At 35.2% G+C, this 16,995-nt stretch overlaps 2 protein-coding genes across 2 annotated transcripts in view; one reads left to right on the forward strand and one right to left on the reverse strand.

Annotated features, from left to right (window-relative positions):
* Positions 1–16,995, forward strand: part of LOC119536857 (olfactory receptor 4C13-like) — a 137,153-nt gene that overhangs the window by 99,613 nt on the left and 20,545 nt on the right. The gene's annotated exons all lie outside the window — the stretch shown is intronic.
* On the reverse strand, positions 14,792–15,709 carry LOC119535835 (olfactory receptor 4C12-like). The gene has a single exon (XM_037838265.1). It carries the CDS (start codon positions 15,707–15,709, stop codon positions 14,792–14,794), a length of 918 nt encoding a protein of 305 aa, XP_037694193.1.

Raw genomic sequence — 16,995 nt, forward strand, 5'->3', positions numbered from 1 at the left:
AAAAACCAAAGAAAATATTGGTTGTTCTGACTATGTAAATAGAAAAAAAATTCTACTAGGAAAAAAAATCAAGAACAAATAACAGGATGGAAAAATTACAATGACACATAGATAGACTAAAAGGCATAGTGCCATAGTATATAATTAACTCATAAAAGTCAGCATGGAAAGATGAACAATCAGAGCAAATAGGTAGAAGCAATTTTAGACAATCCACAAAGAAATACAAATAGGAAAATACAAACTGTTCAAAACTCAATTACATTTACACAATTTCAATTAAATTATACAAGTGAAACACATTGTCTCTAATCATACTGTCAAGTTCCAAGAATATTTATTGAATACTGATTGTTTAGAATGTGGACACAACAGGTATTCTCACTTCTATGAGCATGAGTGTAGTTGGTACAAACAAATGGATGGCATTTTGGCCATAACTATGAATACCCTTCTTATAAAGATGTATACCATTTGACCCAACCATTTCATTTATAGGAATTCATAATTGCATATATTCAAAAGGACCTATATTTAGTGCAGAATTATTTGTCATAGGAAAAGACTGGAAAAAATTTGAAGAAAACTATATAGATTAATTTTGTACATCTTCATGAAGGAATTTTATGCAGTATGTAGGTAACTAAGAACAACTTAGATTTATAATGACTGGTATGAAAAGATCATCAAGATCTTGAGTAAAAAACCTAAATTTTTACACAGAAGAACACAAACATGCATGAATATACACAATAAAATTTACTTGTATTTGCAAAAATTATTACATGAAGAATCTTAAGTAATAAAGTAGGGTGACTACATCTGGGCAGGAACACTGGAAGATTATGCTGAGTGATGTATATATTTATAGTTCACAATACTTTTTGGATGATTTGCACTTCACTATTTCTCAATTCTTTTAATTTAAAAAGTAGAAGTATTGTACAGTAAAAATCATATGTAATGCTAAAGAAATTTCAAAACAAGATGATCTATAAAGGATTTAATATTTTACTAGTTAAAAAAGAAGAAGCATAAATGACAGGACTTAAGAACAAATATAAGGCTGAGGGAAAAATTAGCAAATATAATTAAAATGAATTTAAAATTTTGTAACACTAAAAAAATTCATTCATTAATTTGTTATATATAAATTATTGGCTTCATAATATAGATGCAATATAACCTTCTAAAATTCAGTAACAAATACGACGTTATAAAGCTTTCATTTTGGCAAAGACTGATATCATTAGACCAGTCATTAATTCCTTAATTATAATTATGAGAAATGCTTTGAAATACAGTGAAGGGTGCATCAGATATAGCAAATCTTCTAGGATATTAGGAGTTATGTTCTAAAGTCAAATGATTCTCTTCATGGTGGTTGATGCAGTTATTTACTACCTAAAATGATTTTTCTTCTACAGAGCTTCATTATCATGTCATATAATATCTCAGAGTTTAGTTTCAGGGTTCTGTCTGGGAGTTGACAGTGTAAAATATGATCAATGACTTCTCATTGGGATCGTCTCAGGAGTACTTGCACATCTGAAAATTTAGGTAACGAAAAAGAAGACAAACACAGTGGTTAGGAACACAGAAGGAGAGTCCTTTCCATTTACCTTCCTGAATAAGGTTCTTCAGGGAGTCAAGAGTCAAGATGACATCAAAGAGTAAGAACAGAAATGCAATACTGCAGCTCAGTCCTCCATTAGCCACCACTAAGGGTTTCAATAAATGGTACCTGTCACAGATAAAAAGTCATCAATGACATTGGGATCCCAGAATGAGTCCATAGGGAGCTAAGTTTCATTGCTGAGGGCAGAACACCTCCAATCCAGGGCATTAATAGCAACATGACACACACCATTATCTCATGGAAATCTGATAATACAAGGACTTACAGACGGCCACTAAGCAGTCATGTGCCACTACCACAGAAGAACTCTGTTCCACAAAAAAAAGGTCCCTGTAAAGAGCTGGCTCATACAAGATTGGAAGGATAGGGTCTTTTGTCCAAACAAGAATTTTGAAATCCATTTGGTGGAAAAGACAGAGGAATAAATGGCATCAATAGAGGATAACCTAATAAGAAAAAAGTACATGGATGATTCAAGGATCTTACTAACAGTTACAGTCATGACAATTAGCAAGTTACCCACCATGATCAAAATGTGCAGGAACACAACAAAAATACTTTATATTCCTTTGGAAACTGTGTCAGATTTTAGAAATAGTTTATCTATAAAACAGTTATTTTTAAATTTATTAGAATATTAATCTTTGATTTATACATTCAATCAAAATTGTATGTGGAGCATTTATTTCTTTCATGGACATAGGGATTACAAAATTAAATAAGACATAGTTTCATGGCTTCCAAGATTTGACATATACTAATGGCTTCATATGAAAGAGGCTAAAGAAATGAATTCTACTATAAATATATTCATGTGATGCTAGGCGTAGTGTAGCAACATATAAATTAAAGTGTGATCAGAGGACAATTTCCAGAGAAATCAATGTTTTAGGTGAGTTTTAAAAGGGCACTGAGCATTGACTAGAAAAAGAGAGGATTGGAATGAATTTCCATGAAAAGTTTCAGAATGTAAATAGTCACGAAAGTGTAAACATAAGAACTCATTTAATATGGTTTACATGTTCAAAGTGGGTAGAACTAATAATAAATGGAGGACTATAGACCAAAGATCACTGTTATAGGTTTCATCCCAACTCATTGAATCCTCTTTCTTAGCTTTTTGTTTGGATATTCCCCCTTTTCCTGAGGTTTAAATGTGAAGCATCTCAGATTTTTATCTATAGGCCCTGTCTCACCCCTATAGTGAAGCTCATCTATTGCAATTGCCTAATAGATATTTTTAACTGGATATCAAAATATTATTTACAAAACTAAATTTTAAATTCTCCATGGAAACCTATTCCTTCCTAATTTTTCCCCAGCCAATTTCATTAAATGGCATCATCTTCTGTTTTATTGTCAGATCAAATCTCACAGTATCTTTCATCCCTTTACTCTTGTCACATTACTTATCAACATATATAACAAATCATACTGACTCTAACTTCAATCCATAGCAATTTTAAACATTCTCACTACTTCCTGGTAACTCCCTGGCCTACTGCAAAGCCTTCTCCTGGTCTCTTTGCTTTCACTGTCATCTCCAATAACCCCTGCCCTTGTGATAACACAAGGGATCACTTCGAAATTGAATTCAGAGATGTTGTTCCTTTGCTCAAAGCCCTTACAGTGAATTCTTGTCACAAACTTAATAAAATCCAATCTTCTGACCCCAAAATAAAACTTCTAAGATCACCTGATTCTAGGCTATCTCACAAATTCATTGTTAAAATTTTCAAATGGGTTCAGACTTGATGCAGTATCTGAAATATATGAAATGCTGTTCCAAATCCTGTTCCATTACTCTTTTATAAATGTTAAATTCAGAGATCAGAAACAGTTTATCTATAAATTAATGATAAATATTTGTGAAAGATGTAACTTACACTTTTGTTTATTCATTCAAGTGACAAATGTTTATAGAACATATTGTATTAATAACTTCAAATAAGGCAGTGCCAGTCATCAGGGAGTGTTCACTAACTTGTTGAAGCTCAGGCACCATTTAGCAAAGGAAAGAAATGGTTTTGGCAACTGAGGATTCATGTTTTCACAATTAGTCCAGTACTTTTCCATTTGGAAGTATTCTTCTTGACATTAATAAAAGGCTGATTACTTCATTTAAGAATTTTTTTTATTTCTGGCAAGTGTCATAAAAGCCTGATCAGAATTGTTCTAGTCTACTATATAATACTTAGGATAATTTTATATGACATATAAAATATATATAATCACATTTATATATCACATCCAATCCTTACAGTAACAAGTATTATTTTCCCCAATTTTTTTGTTGAAGAAGCTGAACACAGAATAATCATTTAATTTTCAAAAGGTGCACATTTTAAAAGAACAGGAATTAAAATCTAAGTTTGTTACCTTTAGACTTTCCTTTTTTTTTTTCAGTTTATCAGTTTTTATAAGCTCAAGTGATATAAATTTCTACATAATAGAAAAATTCACAAAATCAAAAAGTCTGGTTTCTGCTAATAACATTTAAAATCTCAACTTTCCAACACTTGTTCACAAACTGAAGAAAGATTTTTTTACACATGTCCTTTATTATGGACTCAAGAATTTTTAGATTTTCAAAAAAAATAATGCAGAAAATACAGAGTTCCCATATTCCCACACTCACACATAGTTTTTCCTAATATTATGATAATGCATTATAACAGTACCTTTGCTACAACTGATGAAGCAATTTGATTACAAATATACTAATAACTGTAGTCCACAGTTTACATTAGAATTCACAGTTTGTGTTGTACACTCTTATGTTATTTTTTTAATTTTTATTCTAGTAACATATGTGCAACCTAAAATTTCCCCTTTTAACTGCATATATAATTCAATTGTGAAAATTAATTGTATACTGTTTTGCTACATCACCACCAACCAATACCAAAATATTTCCATAATCCCAAACAGAAACTCTCTACCAATTGAGAATTAACTCTCCATGGCCTACCCCAACCCAGCCTGTGATAACCTGTATCCTAGTTTCTCACTCTATCAATTAGTTTATTCAAATTATTTCATATTAGTGAGATCATACAATATTTGTCCCTTTTGTACCTGGCTTATTTCACTCAACATATTTTCAAGGTTTACCCATGTTGTCACATACATCAGAAATTTGTTGCTTTTTACTAATAAATAACATTACAATGTTTATCCATTCATATGTTGACAGATGCTTGGGTTGCTTCCATCTTTTGGCAATTCTGAGTAATGCCTTTATGAATATCAGTGTCCAAATATCTGTTCTAATCCCTTCTTTCAATTCTTTTGGTTATATACCTGGGTTTGGGATTGACAGGTCATAGGGTAATTCAATACTTAATTTCTGAGAACCTGTCAAGCTGTTTTCCAGAGCAGCTGCACCATTTTACATTCCTGCCAATGTGAATGAGTGTTCCCGTTTCTCCACATCCTCTCCTGCATCTGTAATTTTCTGTTTTAAATTTTTTAATGGTAGACATTCTAGTGAGTATGAAATGGTATCTAATTTTGGTTTGCTCTACATTTCTCTAATGGCTAGTGATGTTGAACATCTTTTCATATGCTGTTTGATTTGTATCTACCCTTTGGAGAAATTCTATTCAAGTATTTTGTTCATTTTCTAATTGGGTTATTTGTCTCATTATTAACTTGCTGGATTTAAAATAGTCTTAATATTTAAACCTTTATGGATATATGATTTCAAAATATTTTCTCCCATTAAATAGGTTGTCTTTTTATTTTCATGATAAAGTCCTTTGAAGCACAAAAGTTTTTAGTTTTGATTGTGCCCCATTTATCTATATTTTCTTTGTTGCTAGTGTTTTTGATGTAAAGTCTAAGAAACCATGGCCTAACACAAGGTCCTGAAGATACTTCCCTGGGTTTTCTTAGAGGAGTTTTATAGTTCTTGTTCTGAAATTTAGGTTTTTGAACCATTTTGGGTTGATTTTTGTGTATGACGTGAGAGGGGCCTACCTTCATTCCTTTGCATATGGACTTTCAGTTCTCCCAGCACTACTTTTTGGAAGAGACTATACTTTACCAATTGAATGGATTTGGGGGATTTAGCACCCTTGTCAAAAATATTATGGCCATAAATGTGTGAGTTGATTTCTGAGCTCTCACTTCATTTCCATTTCAATATGGCTACTTGTACAAATACCATGCCCTTTTGATTGCTGTGGATTTGTAATGAGTTTAATGGTTGAGAAGTCTGAGATCTCCAACTTCATTTCTCTTTTACAAGATGGCTTTGGCTATTTAAGGCCATTTACCCTTCTGTATAAATTTGATGATAGGCTCTTTCATTTCCACAAGGAAGATTGTTGAAATTTTGTTTGGGGTTGCATTGAATATGTAAATCACTTTAAGTAGAATTGACTTCTTAACAATGTATAGTCTTCTATTAAGTTGAAATAGAATGTCCTTCACTTTGTATAGGTCTTCTTTGACTTCTTTTTAGCAATGTGTTGTAATTTTCTGTGTACAAGTCCTCTATGAAGTTGGTTATATTTCTTCCTAGATATTTGACTCTTGTATTTGCTATTATAAATGTAATTTTTTCTTGATTTCTTATTCTAATTTTTCATTATAGAAAAACCATAGATTCTTGTGTGTTGACTTTGTACCTCTTTTCTGAATTCATTTATTACTTCTATTAGCTTTGGGTGGTAAGGATTTTCTGTATATAGAATCATGTCATTTGCAAATAGGGAATTTTTGCTTCAAGAAGGAGAATTTTTTTTACCTCACTCATAAGTAACCAGAAATCCATTGTACTTCAGTATGACAGAAGTTGGCAAAAAACTGAACTCTCTCTTTCAGATTTGATTTCATATAGTTATGTCAGTCCTTTTCACTGACAGGCTATTCTGAATATTTGAGAAAAATATCACTTGAACCACAGATCCACTTAAAAGAAATTCCATGGTCAAACAGAAAACTTTCTTGTCTTATCATAATTTACTAAAAATGAAAATACAAATTCTATATCTTTTAAAAAAATAGCTATAAATTTATATCATATCCAGTAATTTGAAAAAGAAAAATTGCTTTTAGGGTATTTGATCTTCACATTCTAATGAGTTGCTTTGACCAAACTGGTTGCACATGACATTTTTATTAAATTTTTTGCCCGTTTTATATTATGCCATAAACCTAGCAAGAATCTCCTGAAATAGTTATTGCAGCTTTGAAAAAGATAGTGTCTTCTCCAAGATTGGGACAAAGGAAAATGGACCTATTATCCTTTCACAGCACAATATTTAATACTGAGTACCACAGTTGGTTAGTGCATAGACTGTTTCTTGCTTATTGAGATCACTGAGAGTTTCTACATATTTGAAGAACATCTTCAGTATAGAACCTGCTAGACCAATAACATAGTTTGTGTTATATAAATGTAGTAAATATCTTTAGAACCATTAGAGTTTAACTTGCTGTTGAGAATAAAGTACCAGCCCAACCTTCACATATAAAGTGAATTTAGCACCAATTTACTCACTTTTCCATAGCAAGTTTATCTTCCTTCTTATTTAATACTCAATTTTATCTGGGTTAAATTATTGTGAGGTATGTTAAAAATTTATTTCCAATTTAGATGTAATAACTAATTGTTTATCCAGTCACTGATTACTCTAAAATATTTAGTGAGACCATATTTGTGCCAGGTGCTATATTATGAACTTGGGATGCAATGTTAATAAAAAAAGAAAAAGAATAAGTAAAATATTCTAATTTCATTGAGCTTATATTCTTATAATAGTCAGCCAATAAATAAGTGAATGATTTTAAAAACTAATCATTATCTTTGATAAGCTCTGTAAAGACAATAAACAGAGCACTATCACAAAAAATAGAAGAAGATTTCTCCAGTTGATAAGGTAGACAGAAAAGGCTGACTTTATAGATTATATTAAGCTGACACTAAATATGACAAGGTTTTTACCATGGCAAGTTCTGTTTCATGTGGAAGGACCAATTTTGGAAAGACATTGGCAAATTCGAGACTGAAATGTCAGTGTTTCTGGATGGTAAATAAGAAAGGAGACAATAAAACAACTGAAGTTGAAAATATAACAAGGAAATAAAACTTAAAGGCAATTTAAAACTTCACAAGAAATTATTTTTACTTACTGGTTTTAGAGTAAAATAAATAAAGTTAAATAAGTAATATTTTTAATTGAGGAAGTTCCAACAAATCAAAAATCTCAAGATTACTGTAGAAGACTTTGATGAGAAGTGCTCCGAAGTCATATGCTATATATGCTAGTGCCAGAAGGTTAAGGAATATCTTATTCATTTGTCTTTCTAATTCTACAAGCACAATGTTTTGCATGTAAAATTTAGATGTATATATGAATATAAGTCTCTATGGGATCAACTGAGATAATTTGTCTGCTCTCTAACTTTCTTTGAGCCCTTTATTTCTTCCCTATGTGTTGGACAACAATGACAAGTGCACCTTATATTTTGTATAAATTGAAAAAAAAAAACTATTTATAAGGTAAAATAAAATCAATTATATGAGCTCCAAAATCCAACTGTATTGAACATTAGGGATATTGCTACAAAAAATCTTTTAAGGCACCCTGCACATTTGTTTCCCAAATGGTGAATTCACTTTCCCAATGCAAAATAAAAACTACATTTCCTAGAATTCCTTGCCAATAGGGTTCAGACATGTGACTTGGGTTCTGCCAGTCAGGTTCATCTGTGCAAGTCTTGAGTTGGAATTAGTTATAAGAGGCTGGGTACTAATGAGGGCTCAGCAGAATAAGAGTGGTTCTGAGATCAGGGGAAGTGGTAGTAGCTTTCTTACTTGGACAGAGGCAGCAAAGCCTTATTGACAGCATCAGCAGCTCCCTTAGCAGGTGGTCTCACACTAATGTGCTTCTGCAAGTAGTTCATGTGGCTGAACCCAGACCCTCGAATCAAGCCCTTCCAAAGATTCATTAAGCTATTTAATTGCCTATAATAAATCCCTTCAACTTAAACTAGCAAGAGATGATTCCATGTTTTCCACTGAGAAAACAGCTAATACCAAACTGACAAAATTTCTCTATTTAATTTTTTTCACCAACATTTGACTGTCATCAATTTAAGAATCATTCCAGTTAAAAAGGGTCCTTTTGATGGATACAGTTACTCCTCAGTGTGTTAGGTGGAAATGATGACCATTTATTCAAGAAATGTTTACTAAACTTTTATTCTCTATCAAATTTTGTTCTGTGTGCTGCAAATGCAGTAATTAATAAAATAGCCAATGCCTCTTATTTCATGGAGTTTATATACTTGTTAGGAAAGAAAGAGACAACAAATATGTCAGATAAATCAGACTGTAAAAATGTCTTAGAGAAAATGTAAGAGGGTGATATGATAGAAAATACCTCAAGGTAATAGAAAGCAGTTTTATAATGGGTAGTTAAGACTTCCTTGTAAATAGGAGAGCAAGTAGGACACATTGAGGTTGAAAAAATGAACAGGAAACAAATCATGAGAATATTATAGACCTTGGTAAGAAATTTGGATGTTATTTAAAATTCCATTAAACTGAAAGTAAATAAAATTAGACAAGCATATTTTGCAATTAAGGAAATGTCCATTTAATAAAATATGTCAAAAATAAGACAGAAGACTTACCTGAGAATTGCTGTGTAAACATATGCTCCCATTGTGCTAGTGGCAGAAGGTTGAGGACTGACTATCTATTCATTTTTCTTTATACTTTAGCACTAAGCACAGCAGGTAGTCAGTGGAAATTAAATGAAAACATGAATATAACACTGTTTCAATTTTCTGACTGATGAAATGTCTTGCAGTGGGTTGGCTTAAATAACAGGAATTAATTGGCTAATGGTTTTGTGGCTAGTAGAAGTCCAAATTCAAGGCATCATCAAGGTGATTCTTTCTGAAGACTGGCATTCTTCTGAGGCTGGCTGAGAAAGGCTCCTCTCTCATATCTTGAGGCACACAGAGGTCTCTCCTGGTTTCTCCCTGCTCTTCCAGGCTCAGGTGAACCAAAGCTTCCTGTTTCCCATGTTTTCTCTCCATCTGTCTGAATTTCATTCTTCTTATAAAGGTCACCGGTAATAGGATTAAGACTCATCCTGATTGAGAAGTCACACCTTGATTGAATGAATCTCACCAAAAGGTCCTACATAAAATGGGTTCACACCCAGAGGAATGAATTAAGTTTGAAGACATGTTTTCCTGGAGTGCATAAAGCTTCAAACCACCACACTCCAAACTCTGGAGCCCCAAAAGCCATGTTCTTTCTAAGTGCAAAATACATTCATTGCATCACCACATCCTAAAGCCTTTAGTCATTTCAGTAACACTGTTAAATACAAAGCCATATCAAAATCTGTTATGGATGTAGCCTGTCCAGGGGCACACTTCTGCTTTGTCTGTGGACCTGTGAAATCTAGAAAACAAGTTGTCTGCTTCCAACATACAATGCAGGGACAGGATAGGACAGACACTCCATTCCAATAGGGAGAAATTGGAAGGGAAACAGGGTCACAGTTCCCAAAGAATTCTAAAATCCACCAGGCAATTTCCATCAGATTTCCATATCTGAAAATTATCTATGAATTCCCCTGTTTTGTTCTCCAGGCCTGATGGAAAGTCAACTCCAACCCTTCCAAGCACTTTTGCAGTGGCCATGATCTCCCAAGACACTGGAGTAAAGGCTGCACCTTCTCTGAGTATTGAGGTGGACCAGGCTCGCTGTGAACAACAGTGCACAGACCCCATCAGCATAAGTAATGAGGTAGGAGCCCTTTCTTGAAAATGAGATATAAAGCCCACCCTCTCCAAGTTCCAGGGCAGATGGATTACCCCTTCCAAGCACAGGAGTGAACCTGCCCCTTCCATGGGTGGGCACACTCTCTTGGCCTGAGATGATCCCTTTGATCCACACCTTGTCTTCCATTGTTCAGTGCTTGAAGTCATACTTCAATTTGTCCCTTCTCTGTCCCTTTTAGTACAGGCTGTCAGCCTTTCCACTCATACAAATTTCACAAAAATACTTGACTTTGCCTGCAGTCCACAGGGGTCCAACCCATCAGGCAATAGAATTTTCCACAGATCTTTCTTGCATAACAACATTTCTGATCCTGATTTCTACCAAAATGGCTGACTGTTTCCATGTTCTGTTAAACCTTCACATGGTGCCTTATTGTGCTGGTTTGAATTTAATATGATCCCCACAAAAGTCATGCTCTTTTAATCCAATATTGTGGTTGCAGACTTATTAGGGTTGGTATCTTTTGATTAGGCTGCTTCCATGGAGATGTGACCCACCCAACTGTGGGTGAGATGTTTTGATTAGGGTATTTCCATGGAAGTGAGGCCTGCCATTTCAGGTAGATATTTATTAGTTTACTGAAGACTTTAAGAGACCTCAGGGGCTGATACAGACCAAGAAGCTTGAAGATACAGACAGGAAGATGTTTGGAGATGCTAAGCTAAGAGATGAAGCCCAGAGTTTGCCTCAGAGATGCTAAGAGAGGACTCCTGAACCCTTAGAGAGAAACAACCTGGAAGAATAAGCAAGGATGCACAGAGGCTGAGAGAAATAAGCTGGAGAAAAAAAAACACCCAGAGACATTTTGGAGCAAAGGACCATCAGATGCCACTCAGGTGCCTTCCCTGCTAACGGAAGTGTACTGAATGCCATTAGCCTTTCCTCAGTGAAGCTGTCCTTTTGATGCTTAGTTTGGACACTTTTATGGCCTTAAAACTGTAAATTTGCAACCTAATAAGTCCCCTTTATAAAAGCCAATTGATTTATGTTTTTGTTTTTTTTTTGTTTTTTGTTTGTTTGTTTTTTGTATAACAGCAGCTTTAGCAAACCAGAACACTTACTCTCTGGAGATTCACTTTCTGGAAACTCAGAAAGTGTCCTGTATAGACTTTCCTAGCCATAAACTCAGAGCACATTATCTGAACAGGATCAGAATTTACAAACCATTGATTTCTGGTTTCTTTGTGTTAAAGAGTTCAGTTTTCAGCATATCCCTTTCCACTCTCATTTATCTATAAGATGCAAGGAGGAACCAGGCTGCACTTCCAACAATTAGCTTGGGAATCTCTTCAGCTAAATATCCAAGTATGTCAGGTTCAAGTTCTGCCTTCCATCCATCATCAGAACTCAATTATTCATGTTCTTTTCAACTTTAAAATAAGGATTCCCTTTCCTCCAGTTTCCAATAACATAGCCATCATTTCCTTCCAAGGCCTCATTGGAAGTACATTTAGCTTCCATATTTCTATCAAGGCTCTTTTCAAAGCAATGTAGGCATTTTCTACCAAGCAATTCTCAATTCCTGCAGCCTCTGCCCTTTACCCAATTCCAAAGTTGTTTCCAAATTTTATGGTATTTGAAAAAAAAAAAACACCCAACTCTCAGTATCAAAAACTGTTTTACTTTTCTGGCTGCAAGCAAACACAATGCAGTGGGTTGGCTTAAACAATGGGAGTTTATTGGCTCATGGTTTTGAGGCTAGGAAATGTCCAAATAAAGGAGTCATCAAGATAATGCTTTCTTCCCAATGACTGCTGTTCTGGGACCTGCTGTCTGCAATCCCATGTCCTGGTGCCGTCTGTCACATGTCAATTCACATGGTGGCCTCTCCTGGCCTTTCCCTACATTTCCAGATTCCATTGACCTTCAGCTTCTTGCTTCTTATGGCTTTCTGTCAATCTGTCTAAATTTCATTCTCCTTCTAGTGAACTCCTGTAATAGGCTTAAGAATCATATTGATTGAGTTAGGGCAAAATTTAACTGAAGTAACCTTGTCAAAAGGTCCTATGTCCTACTTCAGTGGTTTCACAGTGCGATGTTAGAAAGGTATATAGCTTTACTAATCATCTTAATTTCTTTGTAGTTTACTCATGAAACTACAAAGAAGAAGCAAAAAGCAACTGAAGTGGGCTGGTATGCCAAAGATCCCTTGTGGCTTTGATAGAAACCCATGTCCCTGGTAGGAAAGGATTGCAAATAACAGTCAAGCTAACACCTGCAAGTCTGCTTATCTTTGACAGAAAGCCACAGCTTTGCACAGATGTCCTAGTCATGGGGGTTGCTAATTGAGAGACTGTGACCTAAAGACACTCTACACCAGACAATTCCTGACCCCTTCACAGCTCACAAAGCCCATGCTTCCCACACAACTCACATCTTCTTCACCACTCTCATCCCACCTCATACTCCCTGTATAATCTGTCTCCCCAAACCCAGCACCTTGAGCAGCAACTTTCTTTAATTCTCCTATGCAGTCATGCCACTTAGCTCAATGAACTATTTCTGCACCTTGGTTTTCAGAGTCTGTGCATTCCATTCTGAATTTAACAACCACAGCAATGGATTAAGATTAAGTACATGTTTTTCTGGCGTACATACAGCTTCAAGCCACCACCAGTACTATGGTATTAACTGAGCTCTATTTCCTGCTGTCTAACTTCCTAGGGGTTTTTTTATGTCAGCAATTTTTTCCTATGTGTAGAGCAAACAGAAAATGGACACTTTTAAATTTTGTAGAAAAAAACAACTGTTTGTGGGAGAAAATAAAATCCAATATTTGAGAACTAATTAACAACTCTAGTGAATATCAGTGAGGTGTGGTAGCAAAAAAAATCTTTCATAGGGCCCTTTGCACTTTTTGTTAGTTTCCTAAGGCATATTCCATTCTTCCAACATAAAATGCAAAGAACTAAATCTCCCAGATCCTCTTGTCTGGCAGTTGCAGACAAATGACTTGAGTTCTTCCAAACAGGTGCATCTGTGCAAGGATTTGAGTTGGAAATTAGTCATATGAGTCTGGATGCTGGTGAAGACTCAACAGACCAGAATGGTTAGTCAGGGAAAGTTATAGTAGCTTTCCTGACTGGCCAGAAGATACAAGACCTTGATGTCACAGCAAGAGCAGCTCCCTTAGCATGTCACAATTTGTGCACGTGTGCCTCTGCATGTAGTTCTTATTGGCTGAACCCAGACTCCATGACTTTATCCCTTCCAAAGATTCTTTAAAAAATTTAATTGCATATAGTACATCCCTTCAAATTAAACAAGCTAGAGATGAATCTGTGTCTTCACCTAAGAAGTATGGCTGGCATACCAAACCGATCTTAATTTCTGCATTTCAATTAATCACTAAGATTGGAATGTCATCATTTTCAAAAAGCTCCTCAGTTAACAAGAGTCCCTTTCACAAATGCAGTTACTTCAGAGAGTAAGTAGAGATAGAGGCCATTTATTCAGTGAACGCTTATTAACATTTCACTCTGTGACAAGCTTTGTTGCATGTGCTGTTAATGCAGAAGTTAAGGAAACAGGCAATGGCTATCCTTTCATGGACTACATTGTGGTTTGGAAAGAGAAGACAACAGACCAATAAATCAGATAATATAGATTGCAAAAATGCCATGTGAAAGAAAATAATTCAAGGAGATAAAGGGTTGGTTTACAGTGAGTGGGAAAGGAAGTCCTCTCTAATGGGAGTGAGGGTGAGCCATTTGAACTGTGTATGTATGTGTGAGGGCAAGTCAGCAATGGGAAGATCTAGATGAGTTGCTGTTTGGGAAGAAAGAAGAGCTTGTATAAAGATGCAAATGTGAGAATGAGGCCATTGTGATAGGAGCACAAAAAATGTGGGAGAGTGGGACCACATGTGATGGATGTTTGATTGGGGATCAATTATGCAGGATCTTATAAACCATGCGAAGTCCACTTAAAATTTACTATAATTGTTGTTAAATAAATCACTTTCCTTCTACCAGTAACAGAACAGTTGCTTTAAGTGAATGCTTCAGAGACATCAGTCTAATTTGTTTAAAATGCAGATACAGCAATAAAAAAAGAAAACAGTCCCACTTATTAGTCTCTCGATCTCTCTAGATCTGTGTCCTTGGTATCTGTATTTTAAAAGCAACTCTGATTCTGACAGTACATAAACAATTGGCAGGCAAAAAAGCAATAGGCAAATCTAAATGAAATATCATGATAGTGATAAATAAATACCTGCTTGATCCTTTCTTCAAAGGCCTATAGGCCAGCATCAACTACTTTTCACATATAGTGTTCACATGGTTTAGAACACCCCAGAAAAGTCATTTTTTATATTCTCTTGTATACATCTCAATTTAAATCACATTTTGACCACAGAGCTTCCTCATAGCATTTTTCACCTCTGCATTCCTGAGAGTGTAGATCAAGGGGTTTAACATGGGAGTTATCATGGTAGAAAACACGATCACTGCTTTGTCAATGGGGAAGGTGGTCACTGGGCGAAGATACACAAATATGCAGGGTACAAAGAATAAGATGACCACGGCGATGTGAGAGATGCAGGTGGACAGGGCTTTGTGTCTCCCCTCCAAGCTGTGAGATTTCAAAGTACACAGGATGGCCACATAAGAAACCATCAAAAGAAGGAAGTTTAACAAGCAGATGAACCCACTGTTGGCAGCAACAAAGAGACCAAGGATATGGGTATCCATGCAGACGAGTTTTAACAGAGGAATCAAGTCACACATGAAGTGGTCTATGACATTGGGGCCACAGAAGGGCAGCCAGACTGTGAAGAGGCTCTGAATGGTCGCATGGACAAAGCCTCCAGCCCAGGCCACTCCCACAAGGAGGCCACACACCTTTCTGCTCATGATGCTTGTGTAGTGCAGGGGTTTGCAGATGGCCACATAGCGGTCATAGGCCATCACTGTGAGCAGGATGATCTCAGCTCCACCTAAAAGATGCTCAGCAAAGAGTTGAATCATGCACCCCCTGAAACTGATGGTTTTCCTCACAGACAGAATATCGGTTAGCATCTTAGGGGTAACAGAGGAAGAAAAACAGCCATCTATAAAGGATAAATAAGACAAGAAGAAGTACATTGGGGATCCCAGGGATCTGCTAGTGCTGACAGTGATGATGATGAGCAGGTTGCCAGCCATGGTGATCAAGTAGACAGTTAAAAACACAGCAAATGAAAATCTCTGAATCCCTACATTCTGTGTCAGACCCAGGAAGATGAATTCTGTCACATTATTCATCCTCTCCATCCATTTAACTGAAGTGCCAGATGATTTACCTAAAAACAAAGTCAGTTTATCATCAGTAGTGGCATTTTCCCTTAGGAATGCTCGTGGAGTGCCTTAGTTTTCCTAGTTTTACATAATTCAAAGTCAAGCACAAAAGCATACTAACTGTTTTAAATTTTATATTCAACAGGAGATGAAAGAAGTGTTTATTTTGTTCACTACAATTTCCTGATTTTCTATTAATTTTCTCCAATTAAGGAGATATATGATTTTTAACTTAGGAATAAAATGCTGCGCTTCATGTTTCATGAACCAACCACTATATGGTCATATATCCAGTACAGTCACAGATACTCAAATTGGCTGAACATACTTACCAGAGAAAAACACAAAATTATTCTCCTGATTTGTCATACAAATAGAGTCAAGGACATAAAGATATTCTTTCTGGCTCTTCTCTACATGGGCCAGTCTTTTTCCTGTTTTATCTGTCTGCTAACATCTCCACTTTTTCAATACTGAAAGATGGTGTTACTACAGCCTCCATATCCCAGATACTGTGTGAACCCCCATTACTGCACTTGCCACATTGTCTCACATTCATCTCTGTGTACACTATGGATCCTTGAAGGCAAATATCTTGCTTTACTACTCCTGTAGTCTTAGCCATTCTTGTATCCACAGTACCAGCTAAAATTTAAACCCTCAAAAGCATTTGCTGAGAAAGAGAAGAGGAAAGAGACAAAAGAGAAAGAAAGTTGGAGGGAAACGGATAGAAATACAGGGGAAAGCAGGTAAAGAACTGGGCACTGAATCCAAAGACACTTTGCAATACTAGATTTGAGCTATCCTTTACTCACAATGTAACATTAATTCCTGTTATCCATCAGTCTTCATTTTTCTCCATCTGTTACACAATGAATAATTATGTCTATATATAAGATTGTGGTGAAGATTAAATTTTCTATTATTTTTATATGATTTTACTTTTCTAATGGGAATATCACCAGAGAAAACAGGAAAGCAAAACTACCAATATCTCCAAAAGTCATAAATACTGAAAACTGAAGCTAAAAGTTTGAGGAGAAATGGTAGAACTCTGGTAAGAAAAAGTGAAAAAATGTTTGTCAGATTTAAAATAAAACAGCAGGTTAGCAAAACAATACTTAACATAAGATTATTTTTGGTGGTTTTTTTTTTCTTTTTTTAACATTTGTTTAATTGTGCTATTCATTAATTGACTCAACAAATATTCCTTCTAAATTTGACTGTTAAATTTGAAAATGTTTTTCAAGCCTTTAAGTTCA

Source organism: Choloepus didactylus, chromosome 6 (assembly GCF_015220235.1).
Source record: "Choloepus didactylus isolate mChoDid1 chromosome 6, mChoDid1.pri, whole genome shotgun sequence".
Taxonomy (NCBI): domain Eukaryota; kingdom Metazoa; phylum Chordata; class Mammalia; order Pilosa; family Megalonychidae; genus Choloepus; species Choloepus didactylus.

Coding starts and splice junctions, on each gene's coding strand:
- LOC119535835 (XM_037838265.1), bottom strand. CDS start 15,709: ATGGAGAGGATGAATAATGTGACAGAATTCATCTTCCTGGGTCTGACA.